This window comes from Haplochromis burtoni, unplaced genomic scaffold, assembly GCF_018398535.1.
Source record: "Haplochromis burtoni strain Fernald_Lab_line unplaced genomic scaffold, NCSU_Asbu1 Contig_59, whole genome shotgun sequence".
NCBI lineage: Eukaryota > Metazoa > Chordata > Actinopteri > Cichliformes > Cichlidae > Haplochromis > Haplochromis burtoni.
In genome coordinates this window covers 669,704-696,104 of record NW_024582420.1, presented here as the reverse complement: position 1 = coordinate 696,104, position 26,401 = coordinate 669,704, and the positions used below count along the sequence as shown (strand labels likewise).

Sequence of the window (26,401 nt, the reverse complement as noted above, 5' to 3'; positions counted from 1 at the left end):
AAAACTTTGCAGAGAGGTTAAAAACAGTCCCAGTAGGGTCAATTGAAAGGCCACAGACTACAAAACACACATATGTAAAAACGCCAATTTTCATGCAGGTGGAAGTCCAGGTTAACAACACACATTTTACTGCCCCCATATACTACCTGGGTAGCTACCGCTAACAAAAATAGGTCTGTCGCTATGACACAATGCAACCTAATAAACTTCTCACGTGACTGGAAAGTGTGCAATGCCAGGAGCCAGCTAATCTTCAAAGCTTGTACAGTGTGTAAATCTTAGAAACTAACACAATATAGCTCAGATCAGAGACAAAGAAAGGCAAGGCGCTGGAAGACAACATGAAACTATTAGTATACTAAAAGAATTTCCAGCTAATGTTCCCGTGTTTAGATTTCGCATCTCGTGTGATTGAGGTAGGGTGAAGATTATCTCAAGATAAAAAAAAACTAATGGATAAATAAAATGAATTCAGCAGAAGAGATTAGAATATTAATGCACAACAAGTAAACATTTGTGAAGAAGAACATGAAATAATCTTGCAACTTAAATGGAAGTGAAGAACACACATACACAAATGTCCAGAGATTTAAGACATATTACAGCCTCTCAAACTTTTTAATTTATTTATAATTTGCTTAAGTTGAGGAGTAATCACATACAACATTATGTGTTTACAAAATACTTGTCCAATCTTGCTAAACACATCCTCATGCCCTAACAGTCATCTGTTGCATACTTGTAGTTTTCCTCTTGTGTGTGGAGAGGAAAGGTTTTTCCCCAAGTGTAAACACTGAACATGAACCAATTTAGCAACTCACCCAGTGCTGATGAAGACTGTTACCAAAGCCTCTAGGCTGGACCATTATCAACAAACTAAATCCTGAACCCTTAAAGCCCAAAGTCAAACAAGCGTGAGGACTAGTCCTTCTCTCCCTAATTAAAAGAAAACAGCTGGAGCCTTACCAAACCCAGGCCTGGTCAGGCTTGTATGTTGCCCAAATCCCCACTTAATTGGATCATGATTTTGTGTGGTCTTCCTCTCCTTTTAGACTATGATTGTAGGTACAAACTCCTTGATTCTCAAACAACCAGCTAATTCAAAGTTGGGAGCACTTTCACTTCACATAGGTCAAGCCCTGTTCGCACAGCAGTGCTAACTACTCTCCGTTCTCTTTGATTTCCGCACTGAGTGCTCAGGTAGAGTAGAAAAGCGCTATATAAGAACGAGTCTATACAAAGTCACAAGGTGATCGAGATGCAGAAACATGAGCGTAAACACACAGCAATACAGCCTTACCCGAGTCAGAATCTTTCTGGTCTCCATTTGCTCCAGCAGTGAAGGGCAGCTTCCTTTTAGAGGCCTTTTCTTTCATCTCTTTGACCCCATCATTGCGATCCAATTTGGGAGTCTTGTTTGATAACACCTTATCCTGTGAAAGCAACAAAACACTGGGGTGAGCAAGTGTCTTCATCAGAGCAGTGCACTTTATTTGTCTACCTTACTTTAAAGTCTTAGAAGCAATTCCTGACTCAGCTGCCACCTTGAAAACACCCTCAGGCACATTTTGAAGCATTAATTAAATTAACTTTAATTTCAATGGTCACCAGGAAATAACATCTGATAAAAGACTGCACAAGTTTGCTGACCGCAAACTCCGTTTATAAAAAGCTTTTCCCCCCTGGAGGTTATACATCTACCACCATATTTTTAAGTCGCCGTGTCCCTCTTTCATAATGTCTCTGGCTATACCTTCCTACTGAATTCACTGGCCTGACTCTTCTAGCTATTAAGGGCTTCTCAAAGCAAAAGTTTTTCCAGAGTTTCCTCCTAGATTCCTGGCCACAGTAAAAGAGCCAGGCACAGGGAGAGGAGGCTAAGCTGACGCCGGCTTGGCTCTGTGGTCTACAGCTGCTGGAAACAATCACAAGCCCCTGTGTATCTGCTATCAACAGATGTAAATACTTATGTGTTTGCCCAGCTTAACTTAATGGTTGTTCTGTTTTTGGGTGCAAACTAATTTATCCAGAATACCTTTTTTAAAAACAAACAAAAAGACCCCCACAGACCACAAACAGTGGAAGATGTCTACAAGTTGTTTATGATGTCATCTTCATAACAGTTTCTTGTGTGGTAGCAGTAAATAATTATTCATTATTAAAGCTACTTTATGTTGGTCCCTTTCTTAAGGAGTCACCACAGCTGATGGATGCACATATGTGACTTGGCACAGATTTTACTGGATGCCCTTCCTAATGCAGCCGTTTCATTTATCCATGCTTGGGAATGGAACTGAAGCTGGGTTTGTATCTCTTACAACGAGCTACTAACAATTATTCATTATTAATTTATATACATTTTTTGACTAGAATACACAGAATTCAACACAGAATTATTTTTAAAGAGGAAAGCAGTAGCTTCTCACTGAGCAAATATATGAAGTCAAAGCTATACAAAGCCATACGCTGCATTCCTAATTGTAATACATTAGGAATCAATTCAAAGTGGACATTTAGAGATATTTGTAGATGACAAAAACACAATATTAAAAGACAAGTGTTGCATCTGTGTAACAAAAAATGTTTTTAACGTGTCCCCCAGTAATGGACCTATTATGCTTGATATTTTGCGTGCTGATTTTGACATCACATAGTGTGTTGTGTGACACTTTGCAGCGCTTTGGCCATTTGTCCACCTCAAGATCTTTGTAACCTGGCACGTTGTGCCGTGGCTGCCACAGCTTGGTTGAAGACACGAGTGTACGATTGTGTGGAAAAACCTTTGCAAAACAACACCCGACAAAGTCTTTGCTTCCGTGTTTTGACTTCTTCTTCTGTGGCGATATTGTCTGAGTGGTGACACCTATCGCTCAGGAGAATACTGCAGTGGTTTCCTGCGCCTTAACGGTGGGTATAAATGTGAGTGACTGTGAGACAAGATTGGGGCCGTGATCATTGCGACCACTGTGGTGGGTTTATCAGGGATTTAAGTCATGACTCATGTATTTAGGTTTCTATATTTAATGTACTACATGCTTATGCTAAGGAGGTAGAGGAAGTCAGCTGCTGATTGGAAGGTTGGTGGTTCGATCCCTGGCTCCCCCAGTATGCATGCCAAATATCCTTGGGCAAGATACTAACCCCGACTTGCTCTCCAATGCATCCATCGGAGTATGAACACGTATGAAGGACAGTAATGCACTGACAGTATAGATTACAGTGCTTGGGTGAAAGGGTGTGTATGGGTGAATGCAGCGTGTTGTACAGAGTACTTTGAGTACTCCAGGAGAGTAGAAAAGCGCTATAAGAATCAGTCCATAAACAACAACAAAAATAAAATGAAACAAAAGAGAGCTGATACTGTTTATATGCTATAAATGGGACATTGTTGTGGCATTAAAAGGATACCATGCTTTTAAAGGATTTTTTTTTTTGAAATAAATGATATTACCTAAAAAGAAAAGTGTTTTTCATAATTACATTATTTGTCATGTAAGGTTCTGGTCGGTATTGTGAAAGTCTACATGTACTCTCTTGCAATACAGTAGTCAATACTGGAATTTCAGCAATGACTCCATGTATGATTCAGACGACACCATCTGTGATTAAGCGTTCAAAAACAAAAAACAAAAAGCATACACAGGATTCAGCACAGAATGAAAAATATAAAAAAAATCAGTCCACTATAGCTCCCTATAACTCCCTATACAAATGCTCAAGCAAAACTTCTACAGGAAGGATCTAATCATTTGACGACTCCGTTAAAAACACAGGTTTAAGGACTCATAACGTAAGATGCAAGACAGAGGTGAGATAACGTACAAACAGACGCTTTAATTCACCTAATTTCTCTGTCCTATCTTCTGTACCCTGCTCATCTATCTCTATCCTGAGGGCAGGTTTTCTATTATGTATCAACTCTTTGAACTCCTCCCCCTGCCCTGCCCCAGTCATAAGACCATGATGTCATGGTACAGTAGAGACAAACAGTGTCAGCTACAATGAGCTGATCTTTCTGTCTGCCCGTCTGCATCCCCGCTCACTCCCACAAAGAGAGAACACACCATTTGAGCGAAATTATGATGCATACGTTTAAAGCTACAGTACATCTTAAGCATGGAAAACACTATGTGAATTATTTCTTAAAGCAAACAAACAAACAAAAGAACCATCATATAGCTCTGGTTAACTGGACTGGGGAAAAATGGTCAATTCACCAACTCAAATCTCTAAAGTTCAACCGGGTTGATTTTGGAGAATTAAGTGTAAGCAAAGCTTTGACAACTCAAGACTTTCCTCTGATCTGCCTTCACACGACACCCTGTTTGGTGGTCTCCTAGCAATGCGTGCTCTCTTCGTCTCACTCAGTTTTCCACCCACCCCTGTTCGCTTCTTTCCCTCCCTCCCTCCATACCAGAGTCTGATGCAATCCTTTGCAGAGGGTTGTAAATCCATGCCTGCATAAGCTGTACCTCTGCTTTCTACACCTCTCAGAGCTGCTGCTGGTAGCTGAACAGTTAGTACACACATGACATCATCAAGCTGCGCCCAAAACTTTGTTCCAACACAAACAGTGACGACAGTATCTGTGTCAAATTCAAGGTAGTGAATACGTCATAACTGGGCAATAAGGTGACACCAATTCAAAAGCACTTCAGACATGTGACTTAGGGCTTTTTAAGACAACAAACACTGAACCCAAGTCTATTATGCAATAGTCCATTATTTAATTAAGCATTTGTGCTGAAGTCAAATGCAAGAACTATAGTTTAATTAAAAGGAATCTCCGTCGAGCTGTTTATCAATCATTAATAACTACAAGATACAACTGAGAGTAAGAAGATTACGCAAGTACAAAGACCTGCGTAGGTATGTTGTATTAAATAATAGCTCAGTCGAAGATGTGGCAAGAAGAAAACAAAATATAGCAAATATGCAGGACTGGTGGAATAAAGTATTCATACCACAATATATTGTATCATTTGTCTTGCAATACAGTACACATACCAAATGCAAATTTTTTATTAAAGTAAGCATGCAGTCTATATAGATTCCCCTACTAAATCACAACTTTACACCACTTATCGTGGCGACACTTATAAAATCTGTGCAAGTCAAGTAAAGAGACATTAACCAACATCAACAAGAAAAAAGTCAGTGAGGGGGAATCGCAACCTATCATGAGTTGATGACTAGTACATGCTGGTGCCCAAGCTACAGTATGGTTTGGTCTGTGATTTTAGTCTGTTGTTTGGTTGTCAAACCAAGTAACATGAGTGTAATGCTTTGTGGCTATAAATTAGATGTTACCGTTATGAAATTAAAAATAATGGGATACTTTTATTAGGTGTTACATATGATCTTAAAAAGGGTTGTTTTAGCCTGTTGGTAAGTGGTTACTAGGTAGCATGTTAATGTCATAATATGCAATAAAGAAATAACCACTGGCAGGGACCTGAGATAAACCATTTTCAACTTCAAGGCAAGTGAGTCAAGCAACTACTAATGAGAGTAAAACAAACTGGTGTTTAACATATGACCTGGTAGTAAAAACATATAGGGTTATCAAGGGAACTAAGCACCAATTTCAAAGTTTTAGTGAACAGTGTGGATGCAGATTAACGTTCATCCGTGTTGCAGGTTTCGTTGCTGAACTCCTGATTGTGCAAAAGAAGACAGACAGAAATTTGATGCCTTATAGTAAGCTTCCTACGCCTGATATATAGTAACACTTAAACATTTTAGGCAGTAAGCTAAAGTGAGTTTGAGAAAGAAATTTTATTTTATTTTAGTATTTTAAAAGGTACTCGTCAGGGAGGTTTTTCTTGAAAAACCTGCAACTGTTCCTCAGTGGATTTAGGACATCCCATTTATGTCATCCCAGACTGACTTTAGTGTTCTAACAAGCTCAAGATGTAAAACACTGCACTGATGGGAAAAGCCCAACCTAAAGAGCATCACCTTATTAACATACATTATAATGTATGCACAGAAAGGTTAGAGAGAAGTCTGAAGTCCAGAACTGCATCACATGCACACATGAACTTCTCAAATTAAAAAAAAAAAAAAAATCTGCTTCATTCCCATTTTTCTGTTTGATTTAACTTTTGCACATACCAGTACTTATGCATTCATGTGATTTGAACATACCTATTTTGATAGCCCATGTTGTCAGAGAGGGGACAGTGCATAATTATGCACAGGTTTCACTTTTGCCCCATTTCCATGTCATGGAGTCAAATGACATTTGCAAAAAACAGAATAAAAACCAATCAGATATCTTACGTTCTTCTACAGTAACCTGGCTTTGGGTATCTGCTGATACCTAGTAGCAATCCAGTGAGTGTGTTGAATTATTACACTGTATTTTTATACTTGGGAAACAACTGGGGATCTATATGTGTAAGGCAACATCAGTCTTGAGTCAACGCTATCTTTTCCGACTTAGAAAAATTAAATGCAACAAATAAATACATCCGCAACTATAAATTAGCTGAATTGGCTGTTTTTAGTGAAATAACAAACAACAACAGTAAAACAGCAAAGAGATAAATCAAATGAAAAATAAAAATGTATTTGGGTCGTTCTTTAAAATTTTTTGCACTAATCTCATTAGGTTGCTGCATAATGCTCTTACAGCTGCACTGGTTGCTCGTCTTCCTGCACATACATGCGCTTACCATGAGGCTGACAGGATACGGCTTAAATGAAGCAATTTTTATGATGTCTCTTTGATTGAACTAAAGACAAGTTTTTAGCTGTATCAACTCACTTGACCCGTTTGTGGCTAACTAAAAAACTTTTGCAAACATTTATAAAAAAAAACAACAACCCAAAAACAACAACAACTATTGGTGTAGCAAGTGTAAAATACTTCTAAACCATATTGCTTTGCTTTTAAATTCACTCTGGCTAGCAACCAACACGCTACAGTTGAGGTGTGGCAAAGCAAAGCCTGAACAAGACCACCAAAGATCACCAAAATCCAGTCTGAAATATGGGAACAGCACACCCCTAGAAACATACATCAATATTTATATTTCCATGGAATGAGCTGGGACAGAGCTTACCATACAATCAAATGTGCAAAGAAGAATCTTACTCTTTTTAATTATTTCATTTACACACTACATTCTACTCATTACTTTGGTTGTTAAACTAAAAGTAAATACCTATAAATTGCAGAGTGATGCAACACATGCATTGCTCTACTCCACAGTACATTTGAGATGAGCTCTGTAAGCTGACAAGTCAGAACCTGCCTCCAGCTGGTCCACAGAGCCAATGCAAAGCATGGTGTGACTGGTAAACAACAACATTAGTTTGGGACAGAAATCTTTTTGATGTTGCGTAAGGAACTGTCAAGCTTACGGAGATAAACTGGTAATTACTGAATAACTAAACTGATGTGAGCGTCTCAGGTTTATGACCAAAAGGTCAGAAAGTGCTGTTTAAAGGGAGTAAATGATTTCTGCTGAAGACCACGTGTCTTTGTCATTCAGTTCAATGATGATCTAAACCCCAATCTAAAACTAATTTTGTCATTACTTTAACTCATGTTTCTCCACCAAGTGAAACAGGCTTTGTTGCTGTGCACTGTGTTTACTGTATGCCTTTCAATCTTACCTTTTTCCCACCTTGCTTTTCCACCATGTCGGTGTTGAGTGGGAAGTGGTCCAGCTGGGGGGTTTTAGAACCCCCACCTTTGGGCATCGTTCAGCTCTCCCCACGCCAAGCTTCATTCACGCTGCCATTGCATCGTCATCAACCGTCTGGAACAAAGAGAAAAACAAAATGGTGTGTGGATGCAAGGGAGGGGGAGTTTAGCACCTGACGTTTCATTGAAAACACATTTACACACTGCCAGACGATGCAGCCATTAGTGGTACATCAAGCACTCCACTTTCAACCATTACACCCCTGGCTCTGGAGGAAGAGCATTTAAAGAGGGAGGAGAGCTGCAGCTGTGGCAGGCAAAGGGCTTATCTGTTCACCAGGCAGAACCCAAAGAGCAGTAAGAGCCGGCTGAATACTTAAAAAAAGTTGTTAGAAATCTCTGTTAAGTGTAAACCCAATCAAAGTACAATTACTTTTAACAGAGGCATGCTATTCATATCAGCTACATCTTAAGTGCTGACATACTAGAATTTGGGAATGACAACAGGGCAGACTATGTCCAAGCTATTGCATAACGCACATGTTGTGGGCCTTGGAACAGCTGAGGAATGTCTTTAGAAATTTAACCGGCACGTCTCAACAAAAACCCAAACAGCTACTTACCGCCAAAGCTAGCCAGCCCTTGTAATTGTGGGCTTTACCCTGTACTAATTTATGGCATCCTTGCCATAGTGACTAAGGAAGGTGATCCATTGTATTACAGCAACAACAACAAAAACAATCATCTCTGGTATAAGTGGTTTTATTGTAAATTCACAATAAACCATGAGAGTTCTGTACAGTTTATTGTCCTCGGTGTTCTTAGTGTCTACTTTGCCTTACGTGCAAGTACACACAATATGTGCATTACTATCCACTGCCTTTCCTTCATGGCCGCCTGCTTCACAGGGCCATGAATTAATCATACATTCCTTTCCTCAGTTCTCTCCTCTGTAATGTACTTTCTCTAAAGAGTGCGTCCAAATGTGATCATCCCTGTGACTGACTGAGTGAGTGAACAGATGAGGCCATGGCTGCATTATTTTTTCCCTCTACTTTGAGACACTGGCACTCCTATCTTCCCTGGCGCCACTTCCATCTCCACTCCACTCCACTCCCCTCCCCCCACCCTTCTTCCCTTCGCTCTGCAGTTATCCTATTCAAAGACTGCTATTTATATCCTTCCAGGCAAGTCAGTCAAGTCAAGACAGCCAGCCAGCCAACCAGATAGGCACACAACTGCAGTGGACGTGCTGACCCCCTTTACAGCTGTAAAGAATAAGACATGAGAAACACAGCAAACCACAGGCACCTTCCTCACTCGCACAGTTCATTGTTAGTCCCTCTTTGCTACTGGTAGGCACTTGCTGCAATCTCCCTCAACTCCCACCTCTCACCACACCAAACAAAGTGACAGGAAGGTCGACCGCTCTCAGAAATAAACAAACACTGCAGCCACGCACAGACACACACATTAAACTGGGTCAGCGAGGCTTCTAGAACAATAATCTGCACTATTTTGGGACTACTATGATAGATGATAATAGCAACCGAGCATTTCGCTGATATGTGAAACACAAGAAAATGCTGTTTGCAAGCTTGCAGTCACACAAAGGCACACATGGAGGGGAAACCCTGTTCAAAACCAAGGGGCATCATTTCCTGTGTAATTTCATGCCAATAACAAGACACCCAATATCTGCTGACAGTGTGTCTGTGTTTCGCCGCTGAACAGTTGATTAATTTCATATGTCCATTTATGAGTGTACATACAAGATTTCTACAAAATGTCACTTTAGGATGTTTTACAACCAACAGACAAAGTCATTTTCTCCAAGAACAAACTGCAAATTCATTCAACATTACTAAAGAAAATGAGTGTTTGATTAACATTACACTATTTAGTTTAATTTCAGCCTTTATAAGATGATGTGTAATGGAAACCAGACATTACTAACTTGGCAACCACTGCAAAAACTACTCCCACTCAATTACTTGGTGGGTTTTATCTACATATTCAGAAATGTAAGTGATCATGAGCTTGCATATAGTGGGAGTGCGTTAAAGTGGTGCTGAATAGTAATCTAGGCCAGCGAACAAAACAACTTTCAGGTGTTTTGAGGTGTTAACGGTTGAAAAGAAGTTTAAGCATTTGCTATCTTTAAGATGCCAGAAACATTGGTGACCCATAAGGAATGATCAGGATTTCTACATTGATTAGTCATAAAACGCAGCCTTCAAACCGGAGACAAATGCAATATGATAAAACACACTGAGAAATTCCACACGGTACACTTTTGTGCCACTGACTTTGCCTAAACCTACTTGGTGTCAGGTGTTCCAATTAAGGAGATGAGATTGTAAGTGTGGCTTAAGAGGTGTCACTCCCTATAAATAAAGGCATACAAAGTCTGATTACTGTCAAAGCCGTGTCTTTTCGAGAGAGATCAGTTGATGTGAACCATGGCAAGATTGCTACTACATTTTCAGGCTAGAAGCATTTACAAATGGCTAGAATTTAGGTCTACTACCTGGGAATGGGCGTCCTGTAAAGAGCACACCAAAAATAATCCCAAATTAGGTGAAAAAAGACCAAAAGGTAACAGCAGAACAACTGCACAAATCTCGACAACTTGTCCACAATAAGAAGAAACACTGAATAAGAATGGTGTTCATATCAGGACAACGCAGCACATCTGAAAAGACTCTCCAGATATTTCACAAGACTTGCTGGATAATGTTGCTAGATAATATTCTGTGGACATGTGAGATCAAAGTTAAACTTTCTGGCAAAAACCTAAGGGACTTCCAAACTGGAAGAAGAATTTTTTTTTTTTCCAATGGAATGTCACGACACAAGACCATGACCTGAGTTTAAGGCAACGAAAGACAGGGTTACAGAGCACACAAGAAAGTTAATAATAAATTAAAAGGATAATTTTAGAACAAATCCCTTAGCTACTTGTGACATAACATGAAGAGGGCTGTTCAACCAAAACATCCCAGAATTATTAATTAACGCACTCGATTTGTAGTGAGGAACCGTCCTCACGTCTTCCTCGTCTCTGTCCTGTTACTCATAAGTAGCTGCAGGATAATCTGAGGGTTTTTGTTGTGGCTGTATGAGTTACTAAATTCAACAGTTCATTTACATTTTCCAGCCTAGCTTTTGTTTGTGTTTTACAAAGTTTTGTCAAATGTGTTTGTTGTAACGGTGTCCCATTTCAATTCTCTTCTCTTCACAACTTTTGGGTTTGCAAAGTAGATATATAAAATATGCATTTCAGAGACAAATCATCTGTAGTTACATTTTTAATCAACGGGGCAATACATTTTAAGTTTATAAGCAACCAATTAACTGTTGCCTGCTGACTCGCTCCCTGACATCAGGGGTAGGGAGAAAGAAACAAAAAAACCACGCACTGCACTGTTGAGTTTTAATGTATTATGCATGACGTCAGCCAAGTTAGACGTGGCCATGGAGATAACTGCAGAAAGGAGTGGTGAGTGTTGAGCCAGAGAAGCAATCTCTTCTAAATGAAGGACAGGACCTGCCAGTACTACTCTCCAAGCTTCTCTCACCCCTGAATAAACACACACACCATTCTTTCTATGCCCCCTGTCCCTCTCTCTCTTCATCCTCCTGTAGCATCCTCTCTATCCCGAGCCACTCCCTCTGCGGTCAGATGGAGGCCAACACTTCAGCATATTGCAGCATACCATGTGCATACTTGCAGAAGCACTGGGACACATCACAAGCACACTTGCACTGGCATGAGGTCAACTTCAAGAGTTAGTTTACAATGGTTTCAAAGCCTACAAGGCAGATAAAATAGAAGAATGGACATAAATGCAGTAGCATTTAATAAAAGGGCACACAGCTGTGAATTTATTTCTTTTAAAGCACAAGGGACATTAGTGTGCCCGCTCATACAAAATTAATGTTCTATTTAAAGATAATGTGTACAGTGACGCACATGGAGTTTTCTTATCAAGCATATAAGAAGTGCCGTTATATAAATGAAAATGCTATTGCATATATCTGCTGCAATAAAACTGCAAAACACCTCAACCTCAAAGGCTCACAGACCAAACTCTACCATAGCCAGCACAACCAAGCAGCTGCTCTAATACAGACAGACAATTTTGATTATGTATGGGGAAAACAGACATAAAGACACAAACAACTATAGCAGAGGTACAGGTGCAGATTTGAAAAGCAATTGTTTGCCCCAGCCCCGCGCCACTCCCAACTCTCAATGTACACACAAAAACACACCTCAAATTTTCCACTCTGACAGCTGAACAGTGCAGCAGCTGCACACAGGGATGGGCATGTTGCTGTGTCTGCCTGTGCTCGTGTTTGTGTGCGTCGTGCGTGTATCGACCTCGCTGCATATTGCACAATCAGATACGAATCAGCACCGCGCACACAAACACACACACACAAACTGTCAAGCAGTCAACTCGTATCTTGATGTTGGCTAACAGATGTGCCATGACTTCTCCATTGTATCATAAATGGTGAAACAAGTGTTATGCAGGTCAAATGTCCTCATAGCAGAGATGCTCAGGAGTTGCAGTTGTGATTCTTTGCATTCTGGATCTAGAGCTCTAGTAAGATCAAGGCCTTTCAAGTGTACTCAACCAAAGACACCAGTTCAAAATAATGCCTAAGAACAGATACTGACACAGCCTTGATTTAGCATGACTCACCCCTAAATACTGTGATACGTTAGAGGATTACACAAACTGGTAAAGCAATACAAACTCCCTTTGGCAGAAATGTAATGGTGAAAAACATCTTTTAGCATCTATATTTAAAAGATAATAAAGATCTTAGTTAGGAGCACAAATCCTCATATCTCCTGCTAGGTTATCCATTTGACAATTCATGGTGAATTTACCAGTTACAATTCCACATAAAAAGTGCTGATGCAAAATACATTTTCAGCCCCAACCTATTTACCTCAAATACAGATTTCTCACCAGTACAAAAGCCACAGAGTTTTTCCACACTTGGTAGTTATTGGAAAAAACAGACCACTTAATTTTGAGTACAAGGAGAAAGCATCTATGTTTGTTTATAATGAAGAACTTTATTTTCTTATTAATTTTGAGGGTGCAATAGGAATTTAAGTTAAAATTTAACACCAAATAATCATATTTATTCTGCCTCGCTTCCCATTATTTAGATTTGATATATATTATTGTATTATATATATATGTTATATATGATATTATTGACTATAAAGCATTATAAAATCTTCAAATTATAAATAAAAAACAAGCAACCCCCCCCCTAAAAAACCCCCAAAACTGTACCAAATCATTGTGCCCTAGTTTATGTATGTGCTTACCCTGCAGTCTATTGACATGCTATGCAGCAGATAAATCTACAGAAAGACAGCAACAGCAGCAGCAGCAGCTAGCTAGCCTGTTTGGTGTGCAAATAAAACCAGCCTGGCTCGGCTGCTGTATCCTGGCAACCAAAGCCCAGCTTGGCTGCTCAGTCCCTGACCTGGGCCCATTCACTTCATTATAAACCTGTGTAGAGAAGAAGAGAATGACACATGAACGCGCACACACACACACGCACAAATATGTGCTAATGCAAAAACAAGCACAGAGAGAAGATGCATTATGCTAAAAAAGAAAATACATGCCTACAAAAGACGCAGAATTACTTTGTGCATAGTGCTGTATTAAAGAACTGTGATTATCTCTGCTTCTGCGGGTGGAGGCCAAGCTTCTACAGTTTTATTAAAAAAGAAAAATAGAAAATCACACATGAGATATGCTAACTACTTTGCATTTTCAGCAAAAAAAAAAGTTTCTGGTAAAATACGACGTTATGAGATGTGAATCTTTTGTGCCTTCTCTACTTTAAAGTCAATGTTATGCTTAAATGCTGATTTGAGGATGACCACATCTGGATATGACAAAATATATCTGAAATGTGAGTGGGAGTGGTCCTATTATCTAGGAGGAGAGAGAGCCGGGGAGCAAGAGAGGAGTGAGATGTGGGGAGGAATCCAATCACTGTCTGATTTTCTATTCTGAGCACGTCCACTCTCCCTTACACCTCTCTGTTCCATCCAATAACAGCTCAGGGCTTGCTGCCTGCCTGCCAGTCTGGTAAATCACGCTGTCTTTGCCAGTGACCTCGCTAAGATAGTGGCAGGCCTGTATATATATGCAGCTCGGCTGCAGGAAAGGCCAGTGACAATCTAGTGCATTTTGGCTCTCTCCTCTCCAGTCCCTCAGCTTCATCAGTGCTCTGACTCATTCTCATTTCTTTCCTCTCACCTCTCTGAGTACTTCTCTCTCATCTGCCTTTCTCTCTATTTTCAACATCTCCCTTTCTCCCCCCCCTCTCTCTAAAGCCTGACATTGCCACAGCAACGTGTGAGCACACATGCACACGCGCACACACACAGAAGGCCTGTTGCCTAGCAACTAACAAATGAGACAGATGCAGGCCTATCAGAAGCCAGTGAAAGAGCTGTGGACCGAGAGAGGAAGCCTATTGATAGAAGAGTGCCTCTGCATATCAACCTCAAGCAACGAGGTTTCAATCCCTCCCTGACCTTTGGATCCTCATTTGATCAAAAAGAGATGTTTCACTCAGACTGATATGTGCTAACCAATGCCTCTTCTAGCAATTACTTGTATATATTAGATATTAAATTAGATATTGTATATTACATTGACATTTGAACTAGGGCTGCAATGATTCGGCGCCATAATCCATGACGTGGACTATAAAAATTAGTTGACGCCAAATTTCATCGTCAACGCGTCATACTCTAAAACCACGTAAATGGATTTTTGTAACTGCAGTACACTACGGGAAACTATAGGGGAAGGATCGCCTTTGTCGTCTGCCAAGACTGCACTCAATAGTAACGAAGAAGAACGTAGCACGAACAGCAAACCGAGAGGATGTAAGAAAATTGAGATTAAAAAAAAAAAAAAAAACGCGAAAGCATTTCACAGAAAACAAACAAAGCTAAATGCAGACAATGAAAGCAGAGCTTTGCGTCCATGACAGCTCTACTGCAGTCCACGAGCATTTAAAATGCCGGCACCTTGGAGCTGTGATGTTGACTCTGAATGGATCCGTTTTAGAGAGTTAAGTTCGTGTTTGGCCTTGATATCTTTTTCATCTTCATGTTTGTACAGTAATATTTATGTTAGCTCACTTGTCGGAAGCTTCTCAGGATGCTTGCTAAGCAGTTCAGCATTTCAGTTTTGTTAGCTAATGATTGAAATGCGATAGTTAAACAGGAGTAGCTACACTGTCTCCTGTTTTTTTTGTTGTCCACATGTCCTCTGCAATTGTGAATTCATCTGTAAACTTTGTTGACTTGTTATTTTGGACTGGAAAATAAAATCTTTTCGATTTAATTTGAAGCTTTATTTGAAATAATGGACATAAGCCATAAGCCATTTAGTTTCCCATTTCCACATTATTTTTGTGTCTAGATACTACTAGCAATTTAATTTGTATAACCTAACATTTTAATTAATTTCATTTTTATTCTGACAGTCCTATGGAGTAATGTTAAAAATACATTTGATTATTTTCAAATTCATACGTTTCCTAGGTCTTTATTCGTAATTTGCTGTGGGACAGAGCAGCAGGGTAATATTCACAAGTGGGCAGGCTTGAGCAGGTGATATACTGGACCCTAGAACAGGAGGTATGCGTGCAGGAAGATGAGATAAGAGTTACTGAAATAAGCATTGAATAATTGACCAATCAAAGAAAAATTAGGCCGATTAGCTGACTATCAAAATAATCGGTAGCTGCAGCCCTAGTTTGAACACTGCAAAATAGTCAGGAGAATAAAAGGGGGAGAAATAGGGAAAACATTAATGCATTACCTATCAATATACATTTGCAGATCTATCACAACAATGACAAACACCCACAAAAGTGGCACAAAATTATCAATATAGCATGGCATTATTTATTTTCACATGTCAAACCTCTGACTGAGAGGTTGTTAAGCAGGATGGATGGAAATACCAGTATGTTTGGGAATCCCATGCTCCCATTAAACGAGGCCAAAACAACAACAATCCATATTAAAGTCCTCCTACTTATCAAACTACTTACACTATGAAGACAATTTCACACACAACCAATATGAAGCAGCAAAATATTTACCACTTCAAGGTATATGTATATGGATGTCTGCTTGTGTGGAAGGGATTTTGTCTCCAGAGCGTAAACACTAGGCTCCGCATTGGGCATCCACACGCCATCTACACAGCTACATGCGTCCTCCAAGTGGGGTTGAAACCCCCTGCCAATGACGACGACGACAACAACAACAACAACAACAACAACAACAACAAAAACCCAACTAGACAATGCCCCACAGTCGTCTGTGTGTAAATAAAATCACAGTCTGATGCTACAACCATAGTGTAACAGTTCATTGAACTTAAAACTCAAGACAGCAGTGGTCAAATGTCAGATTTACAGTCCCGCATTGAAGTCTGTTTGCGTAGTACTCAGTCTATGGATAAAGAGGTGTTATGTAAATTCAACCAATGCAGAGACTACCAAGAGTTTAGTGTGGAGCCCTGGAAAAAGCCAATGGTGTGTTGCTAAAAACCAATGATGGCATGTGTAGGTTTGGTCTGAATAGTTTTCTTGAACAAGACAGGGAAAGACCATAGAGTAGTGCCACAAACGTTTATTTTGATAGTCGACTAGTCACCGATTATTTTTGCGATTAGTCGACTAATCAGATCATCATCCATTGGACGTAAAACGTACAGCTTATTGCACCAGCAGCATCTGCTCTTATATAACTATCATTAGCTCACAGCTTGAAGTGTTTAAGGTATGTGCTAACTAAAAATAAAGACAAGATGATAGTTTATTAAATTTTAATGAAATTTACAGATTGTTTTGGTGGAGTTTAAAAACTCAGCCGTCTGCTCCTTGCTTTCTAAAATATAACGGGACACCGGAGGATATTCCCGAGCATCTCACACTTCTGATAATCAGTTGTCTGCTTGATGTTTATTCAGCTGTGTAAAAACTATAACTTTAATCTCAGCCAAAGCGATTTACTCAGGAACAAATAAAATACTGAAAAAAGCCAAAGAATAACATTTTAAGTTATCTAAGTGACTTATATATATTTAACCTGAGTAGGGTTTGAAAACGATTTGCTGGGAGTCCGGTGTTCTCACCAGCTCCAGTGAGCCTTGAACCCCAACTAGCTATCGAGCTGGTGGGTAACAGACGTCTCTGAAAACGTCGGAGCGCTTTTGAAAATATGTGGTGGCAGATATTTGAAGTTTAAACAGCTACATTCTCGCTTGAAAATATGTTAAAAGTTTATTTTGTGACCCAGAAAGAGTAATATTAAAACTAACTAGCTGCCGCCATTGTTGGAAACTGAGCTGGGCCGCGCTATGAATTCTGGGATAGGTTGGGCCACGAAGTATACACCCGACCCATCTTTCAAATCTGGGGAAATAAAGGACGCATTTGTCTGTGGCATTTGTCGGAGACTTCGAATTTGGACAATCTTATATTGTGTCGCTGTAACATAATTGGCCTACAAATGCGGGCACAGGAGGATGCGGTTCCTGAATTTGGACACATCTACCATCTTCTGTTTCAGTCTGTTATTACACTCTTAAATCCTACTACTTATTCCTGCGTCTTTTGGGATCTTACAAAGCTTCAAACGACGCGTCGACTATTAAATTAGTTGTTGACGATTTTGATAGTCGACGTAATCGTGACTAGTCGACTAATCGTGGCAGCCCTACCATAGAGTACGCTACAAACTGGAAGAAATCACAATGGCTGTTTTAATTATATTATTTTGATATTACTTCTGTCAACTCCACTTTGTGAGAAAAATAGCAGAAACACAAGCAAGAGTAGCCCAGTATACCTGTTATTCCATGTTTTTGATGTTGAACATTTTAGATGTAGTCTTTGAGAAAGGTCTGTGAATTACCCATCAATGCCTGGACAATTGCACACACACAGACACACACGAGACAACACAAGTGCTAAATATTTTACAATGTAAGCTTTCCCAGTTAACAATAATTCATGCAACACAGTTTGTCTTTCAAAACCAAATACAAACCCATTTATCTGCAGGGTTTGATTACTGGTCAAAAATGGGCCCTAATAAGAAAACCAAAAAAAACAAAACAAATTTACAACATTAAAGTATCAAGAAACACCTTTAATCTTTCAGAAATTCTGCTCCTGTAATGAATTCATACAACAGACTGACAGTATGCCAACTATACTGTCAGTTTGATTTCTATCAAATCTTTAATCTACTGGTGACCGCGACAAAGTTCACAGCAAAGTCAAGCTATGTCAGCTAGCAGTGTATGTACAGTATTCCTTGAATGAAGGTCACCCTATTCCTGAGCATGGAAATGAGGCAATGTTTCAGTTACAAACAAAGTAATGAGCAGCACAAGATTCAATAAAAACAGCATCTGATAAGCAGAAGTGTGTAGGCAGAATTAAAACAATATGTTAAGTGAAACTACTGTGCAACATATCACATGTAAACAAAAAAATCCTCACTGTGCTACGCAGAGCTATAGTAACATGAACACTGACTGAAAATAACACAAGAGATGCCAGTAAAACAGGAAACTATGACCAAGCAACTCCAAAGTCATATTCATGAGTGTAGTTTCTTTAGATTTAATTTAAAGCATCACAGCAAGCACCGGGGGTTAAGACCACATGCTGAAGTGCAGCCCCTCCCTCATACATAATGCACAGCGTTTTGCATTCCCTTCATCAGTTTAAAACTGCATGGGTTTAATGTACATTGCTTAGGGTGGTTACTTCATGTTAGGGATGCTCAATTTCTTTCTTTTTTTTAAGCACATGGAATGGTTTTCCTACACCACAGCATCAATAATAAATTGGCAACGTTGGTTGCGCGCGTTTCTCAAAGGAAACAACTTCTGCAAGTATCGTTTGAAGTATATGATTCCTGTTAAACTTATCATAAAACCACTAAAACCGAAGATTTGCTGCAGATGTGCTATAATGACGTGTAAATGCCAGCTTGGTTTAAAGTCAGATGAATTTAATGAAGTCTGCTTTCTAATGGATTTCCTGAGTATCCGTGTAGAAAAATGTTAATTAATCTTCTCTTACTCAAAGCAGGTTTACTACTAAATAACAAAAGGGCCAGGTCACATAACCTAGACTGCAAGGGAAAAAGAATAGTGACATTTTTATTCCAGCGTTGATAAGATCAATGCAGACTTATTCTACGGTTCTCAATTTGTGTCCACGAAAAGCCACGACGGTACCACATAAAGTGTCCGCTGTTGATTATTTGTTAGCTTGGGCCATCTGGAAAATGAGGAAGGTGATGAGTGAGGTGTCCCAAGCCAGATTGGAACCCATGACATGATGGCTGTGCGATATAAAATTTAGCTCTAAGAGAAATGCAGCCACCAGGATTTATTCTTATAAAACGTGCAGCACATTAAGATGTGCGTGACTGAATTTATGTCTGCCGTGTGCCTGCGTGAGAGCACATGAATGAATGAGTGTATATGTACACAAGTAAGAGTGTACGATAGTAAAATGTGAGGCACGGTGACTGGATCTACATTAATTAAGGATTACGTGAGGAGGTAAAAATAAATGCAGAGGAGAGGGAGTGAGCCTGGATAGATAATGAACAGAGTGGGAGAAAGGAAAGGGAGGAGAGGCACAGAGGGGGGATATGACCTTTCCACAGATGAGCATCATTATGTCTCACACACACACACACACAAATGTATAAACTGTCATCTGAAAAGTGTTCCCAATTTAAAGCGGTCTGAATGCCGCAATGCAACTGTGATAAAATTATTGAAGAAGCAGCTACGGGGCAGATTACACAGACATGTGACTGTGTTTTTGGCAGCTACTGGATCTGCCTGCTGTAGGACTGTAGATGATTACAACAGTAACAGTTTCACTGCGCGTTCTTTATTTTTTGCACTTGAGACGGTTTTTTTGTTTGTTTTTTCCAAGTGTGCCTTTTTACATCACAACTTCACTGTTTCGTGTTTTCTTAACATAAAGTGCCAAAAGGAATCAATCTTCATTGATTTAAGTGACATTAATTTTGTTTTCTACACTTGAACTGGACACCAGGGTTAAAATGTGTTTCTGTCACATGTAAAAATACTCCAACAAGCCTCTGTCAGCTGAGCAACAAACAACTGCAGATTTCTCCCTCTAAACATGCATGCGCACATGCTTGTTTGTTGCAAAACGAATACAAAACCTCCTATTTGGCTTAATTTCTTTTTAAACCAAGCTGAAGAAGGCTACAGCCTGAAACATGTAATTTTCATTCTGCTGCAATGCAATTTCTGAAGCATTATATACATTTGAGAGAGCTGACAATCTAATTAACATTTTCGGAGTATTTAGTGCGTCAGCACCCATTAGACTGTTTACTAATTTATTTTTAAAACCTAAAATAAGCTCCTACATGAAAAAAAAGCTGTGAATTGCTATTTAACTATCAAGTTACCAGAGTACACAGCCTGTATCGTGAGCTGCTAAAAAACTAATAAATCAAATATAGCTGGACAGCTTTTTTAATCTTACAAATTACTTTGGCACAAGAATTGAGGCTTTTCTTAGACATGGTTTGTTCCACAACATTTAACATCAACCATTCAATGCCAGGTCTCCACAGCATTAAATTCACAAGGTAATCATTTATCAAGATGTTCTCAAGCTGTGCTTAAACATCCAATATTGCACTGAAATAATCAGATGTTATGCTTTAGCTGCATATATTAGCAATTGAATGCAGCATTTTTCAGACCTACTCTTTAAAATATTAGCTTGTTAAAATAATGATCACTACCTCAACATGTCAGTTAAACTGTAAATTAGCTGCTTTGCTCTTCGGTGTATGTGGTGTATGCGTCCTTTCAGTTTTGGCACGCAGCAAGACAAGCAAACCTAAGCTTAAGAGCCAAAAGCTTAACTGCTACAGTACAGCTACCCCCGGTAAGTTTACATTATAGCCACCTGAAAGACACTAAAAAGATGCAGAGAATGGATTCTATGAGAAGTACATTTCTAACGGAACCAGAGCTTCTTGTGAAATAGGGTAACTGGGAGCGATGGTGACGCATTAATAGGCTTGTCTAAAATTCATCGGTGACTTGTTGTGCTTTGGTTTTGTGGTAAAGGTATGAGAGGTTATACAGTACTGGGATAAAAACCTTCTGACACAAAACGACTAATATATATCATAACTGTTTTTTTAACCAATGAGCTGTACTGTTTTCTACAGCGATCAGAAGGTGGACCACCATCCGACTTAGTACTTCATTTCCTCTGTCTTCATACGTACTAACAGAAAAGAGCAGAGACAGACAGCCCAACTTGATTCCCACAATGACAGAGGACAGTAGCAAAGCCGCAGACAAACAAGCACATACAGCTACAATAATAGCCGTTCCAAGTACAGCCCCACTGGCTAGGCCTAAGAATCATTCCTCAGATTCATAACACACACGTGGGTGCAGCGTAGCTGGGGACCAAACAGAATGCTAATGCTGTCCTGGTGCAGAGTGTTGGAGGGAGGCAGGATCCCAGATGAATTATAAATCACTGGGCAGGGCCGGATAGAGGGATGGAAGGATGGAGGGATGAAAGGCCTGCTACTGCAGAGCACAGCCAGCTGAGGGGTGGGGCGGTGCCTGCTTAAAGAGTGGGGAAGGAAACTGATGCCACAGTGAAGCAGTGGTGAGGGCATGTGCATATTCTTCATGAGTATGCTCAAAATCACAGCTTCTTATTATGCACATGCAGATTTTGCTGTGCAGCTTTGTACATCTGTTTACATTTGGATGCGAGTACTGGAACTGAAAAGTGTGGCCTATGCCACTTAAAACAATCTTTCATGGTACCCTACACTGTCATCATTCAGAGTTTTTCAAATAATGTAGTTAAGATAATATTTAAGAAGACATTTAAATTAAAAACTGTAGAACGCATTCTCTGGCTTCACATTTCAGTGTAAGCTTTTCTGTATTTTTTCCCCCACTCTCATCCAAATACCTAATTGTTCTGACAAAGCAAGACATAGTAGACGTCGTGAGTTTTCCTGTGATTTTATATGTAGGGAACTTAACATTTCGCAGGTTGTATTGACTTGTACACTTGTAACAGTAACAGCAGTGCAACTAAGGCATAGCCAATTGCAGTATTCACTACAATGATAACATACTCTCTAAATAATTTACTTAATCCATGTAGGGCTGCTCGATTATGGCAAAAATGATAATCACGATTATTTTCACTGAAATTGAGATCTCGATTATTTGACGATATTTATTTAACCCTTTAAGACCTACCATAGAACCAAGTCCGCCAGAGCTTATATTCTTTTTTTTACATGTTGTAGTGCCATTTGTGGGAGCATTTCAAGTTGCTATACATCAATACAACTGTTATAGCCCATATTTTAATAATATGTATGTATTTAGTCCATAGTAAACTAGAAAAAAAATTGAAAATTGTTTTTGTTTTGTTTTTTTTACATATATTTCTACTTGGAGAAATTTAAGAGGTTTATCCCTCAAAACTTTAAATACAAAAAAAGTTGCAAAAAATAGTTTTCAACAACAGGAAATTTATTTTGAGTGTCTTCATAGTTTTATTTTGGAGATACAGCAATTTTTATATACTGCAGGAAGAAAACAACAACAACAATCCTATGATGCAAATTTGCAAAGAAAACAGCATGTGCATCAAAATAAACTATTCCCAGCAGTGCAATTCGAGAAAAGTCAAACATGACTTATAAAAACACCAGTATAGGCTTTTAAGGCCTACAAGTAAAAAAAAACTACATTTTCCGCGAAAATGACGTCACTTCCGGTTTCGGGCAGGAAATGCGATAGTTCGCGTTGATGTCTTTTTCAATGTGGGAAGTGTTACGAACAGCTGATCGGATCGGCAAAGCGTGTTTCTGGAATATTTTGTTTTTGTTCCTGCAAGCGCTTTCTATGCAATTTTTGCAAAGCTTTATGTGGAAGGAAACCGTGACAGAGGACAAGCTGAAGGCATAAGATGTAAGTACAACTCCTCCGGTTTCATATGCAAAAAAATATTGCGCTAGCTTACACGGTTCAGGTTCTACAGGGATTTAAAAATAGTTACACAAAACGGAAGCCGCTCTGACCGGCTTTAAAGGGTTAACAATAACAATGTATTGAATAATGACTTTAAAAAATAATATAAAATAGTGTGCAAATACTGATAACAGTGCAAATGTTTGCAATATAAGAAATAAATGAAAAATGTAAACATCTATGTTTAGTGAACTTTGCAGTGTTGCTCTGTGGTGCAGCTACGACACCATAGCAAAGTTTACACACTGTGTCTACTTGATCCACGTCTGACTCCGCGAACCCATAATGTTTCCACACCACTGAAGTTTTTTTTTTTTTACCTCTTTTCAACCAACGGCAGTCACTCTCCTCTCCAAATAACTTCTGCTTAGCTTTCCGAGCTTCCCTCGGGTCCTCTTAATTGTTGTGACACGTGTTCGAAATGCAGAGAGGTGCGCTCGATTTGCCACACGGAGCAGCGCGAGAGTAAAGCACGAGGGAGGGGCTAATAATCGGCTCAGTCATTTTTAATGATCGTTGAAAGCCCAGATCGTAATCGTGATTAAAATTCGATTAATTGAGCAGCCCTAAATCCATGCTTAGTAAAGTTAGACAAGGAGGAAGCAAAAGCATCAATATACACACACATCCATACAGCCTACTTATCAGCTCTTCAAACACTTTAAAAATACCGAAATGTCTCATTTTAAACAGCCTACGGACACATGGGAACACTGCAAGTACTATTTGCTATACATTAATCTAAGTCGTTGTGCAAATTACTTGGCAATTCATCACACAATACAGTCAAGCTTAAACTATGTAACGAGCTGTATGCGCCTTGCAGGCATTAGACAAGTCATACGTTACGTGTTTTGCCCTAGGATTCAGCGTACAACAAGCTGATGTTAGGTAGCTGTCACGTGCTTAATACATGTGGGACTACACAATGAAACAGTTTGTTACTCTGGCTTAAGCACGGTCGACAAACCCTAAACTCTACCACAGTGGAGTGAATACCGATTTAGATTAAACACATCCAACAGGTAAGCACACAAACAACCAAGCATATAAGGTCAGCAGCAACCCACACTCACTCATAATGGGACGATCAATAAACTCATCAGATTAGACACAGAGGTTCCAATTAGCGGTTTAAACGAGTGCTGCTCAGGAGGCCATCACTGGGGCCACAGAACAGCCACATGTTTATATCCTTGCACCAAAGAGCACTTTTGCTGGGGCCCTATCCGTTCTCCAAACTCTCTTTCCCCTCCCAAACAGTTAGTATCAATAGTACAAAGACTACTGTTTCTTTGGAAAATATATGCCTATTTTGAATTTAATGACAGCACTAACTGTCAAAACAGCTGGAACAAGGGCAAAAGAGACTGGAAATGTTATGCGAAAAGAAACACCTGGTGGAACATTTCACAACTAATTACATTCATCAGTAATGTAACTTTAGCAGACCAGCGGGCAGTCTTTTAGAAGTTAAGATGGGGAGGAGATCAACAATTTAAGAATAACTTTTCTCAAGTTATTCCTATATAGCAAAAAACAAAACAAAAAGAACTGCTGATGTCACTATCTGTAGTAGATTATAAGTCAAGTTCCAGAGAATCCGGAGAAGTGTCTGTACACAAGGGATAACGCTAAAACAACGATGAATGACCGACATCTTCAAGCCTCAAGGCAGCACTGCATTAAAAACAGACAATTCAATAATAGGAATGGGCAGAACGTGGACTTCGAAGTAACTCTGAGACTTACAGTCAGTGAACAGAGTTTAATGTTTTATCCATAGAAACAAGTTAAAGCCCTGACAAATCAAAAATCTGAAATTATTTTCAAAAATTGGTGCATGTCGTGCCCTTAGCACGAAAGAGAAGAGGGACCATCTGTCTCATTATCCATGCAAAGTTCAAAAGCCAGAATTCGTGATGGCATGGGGTGCACTAATGCACATGGCATGGGTAACTTGTACATCTGTAAAGGCTATATTAATGCTGAACAATACACACAAGGGTTAAACCGACATATGCTGCCATCCAGGTGAAATCTCTTTTAGGGAAAGCTTTGCGAGAACACATTCAGCTACATTCCTCACGCCACAACCATTTATGCTTGTATACCATTAATTCTTGTTGTGGAACGTGAATGATTTCAATTCATTAGTTATAGAGCTGTTCATTTTAATAACACAGCTGTATGTATGTAATGCTGACTGATTGTGACTGCAGTACTGTCTAAATGCTTTATTTATTTATTATGTAAGTTTTTGTTTTTCATGAAGACCACCTTTTCATATTTTGTCTGCATCTTTTCTTTAACTGTTCAATCCTTTTCATCAACATTCGCTTTTGCATCAGTGTTAAATCCTTTTTTAACATAGAGGAAATGCAATCTATGTGCGAAGAGCAGTACAGATTTATCTGAAATAAGGTCATCGAGCAGGACGGTATGACCAAAAATATTTATCACGATATACATTTGAAAATTTGCAATAACGATATAACTGACAATATAATTGAAACTAGATAATACTTTACAACTCCACAACTTTATTAGTGCAAACCCCCCCCGCTCCAAAAAACCATCAATGTATTTTCACTTAAACGAGCAGCTGTTTTTTATGTGCATTAAAGTTATATAAAAATTTAACAGCACAAATGCAAATTCCTTGCTGACAGTTTAACCAAAAGGCATTTCCAGTGGAAATTGGCCGACATATCCTCAGCATAACCATGTATAATATCCATAAAACTTAAAAAGAGGTTATACACACACAATACGGTAATATTATGTTGAAGCACAGTACGTATCACTCCGCGAGGCTCCTGCCTACAATAGCCGTAATGCTCCGACAATCCATCAAGCGGCTTGGGTTTCCGACAGATTTCCGAGCGCCGTGTACCACATAAAATCGTTTCGAGGTCAGTAAACACAACCAGAATTCATACATACGATACACGGGATTATAAGGGGCACTGTCGGTTTCAGAAAAATCAAAGGATTGATTTTAAGTGTGCCGTATTTTCCAAACAACACGGTAATAACGACGGCCCGCTAGCATGCGCTACCAAAAATTGTGCTTTGTTGTGTATCTGACGGACGAAAGCTAAACCAGTTCCACACCACTGAAGTTGCAGCATTTTTACAAACCAATTCTGGTTCATCTGTTTCATTCAAAGATCCACTTTCGCCCTTCTCATTCTCCGCCACCGGCACGCTTTTTCCGCCATGTGCATATGAAAACAAAGGCACTGCGCATGTGCGTTTTACCCATATTCTATTGTGATATTTCATTTTCTTATCGTTGCCCAACATCATACCAGTATTACAGTGAACAGTACGATATGGCCCAGCACTATAAGGTAATACTGATTAACTGTCTTTATTGATCTTGCTTATTGGCAAGTGTAGTCACACTCCTAAGGACTTAAACTATGGATACAATGACTGAATTACTTCAGTTGGCTCCTTTTCTTGATGGCAAAAAGTAGCAGCTCTACGATGTGGGGAGTGCCTGCTGATTGGCAACTCTCATGTTTTAGTACTGGAGTTTGGTACTCCATCAATA

The 26,401-nt window shown here is 39.4% G+C and overlaps 1 protein-coding gene across 3 annotated transcripts in view; it reads right to left on the bottom strand.

Annotated features, from left to right (window-relative positions):
- ankrd11 (ankyrin repeat domain 11) overlaps window positions 1-26,401 on the bottom strand; it is a 111,759-nt gene that overhangs the window by 20,416 nt on the left and 64,942 nt on the right. For all 3 annotated transcript variants that reach the window (XM_042221005.1, XM_014338368.2, XM_014338366.2), the window contains 2 exons: window positions 7,627-7,772; window positions 1,301-1,433 (listed from right to left, as the gene is read on the bottom strand). In XM_042221005.1, coding sequence (XP_042076939.1) covers window positions 1,301-1,433; window positions 7,627-7,713 — 220 coding nt within the window. In that variant the 5' untranslated portion in view covers window positions 7,714-7,772. The remainder of the gene's footprint in view (window positions 1-1,300; window positions 1,434-7,626; window positions 7,773-26,401) is intronic.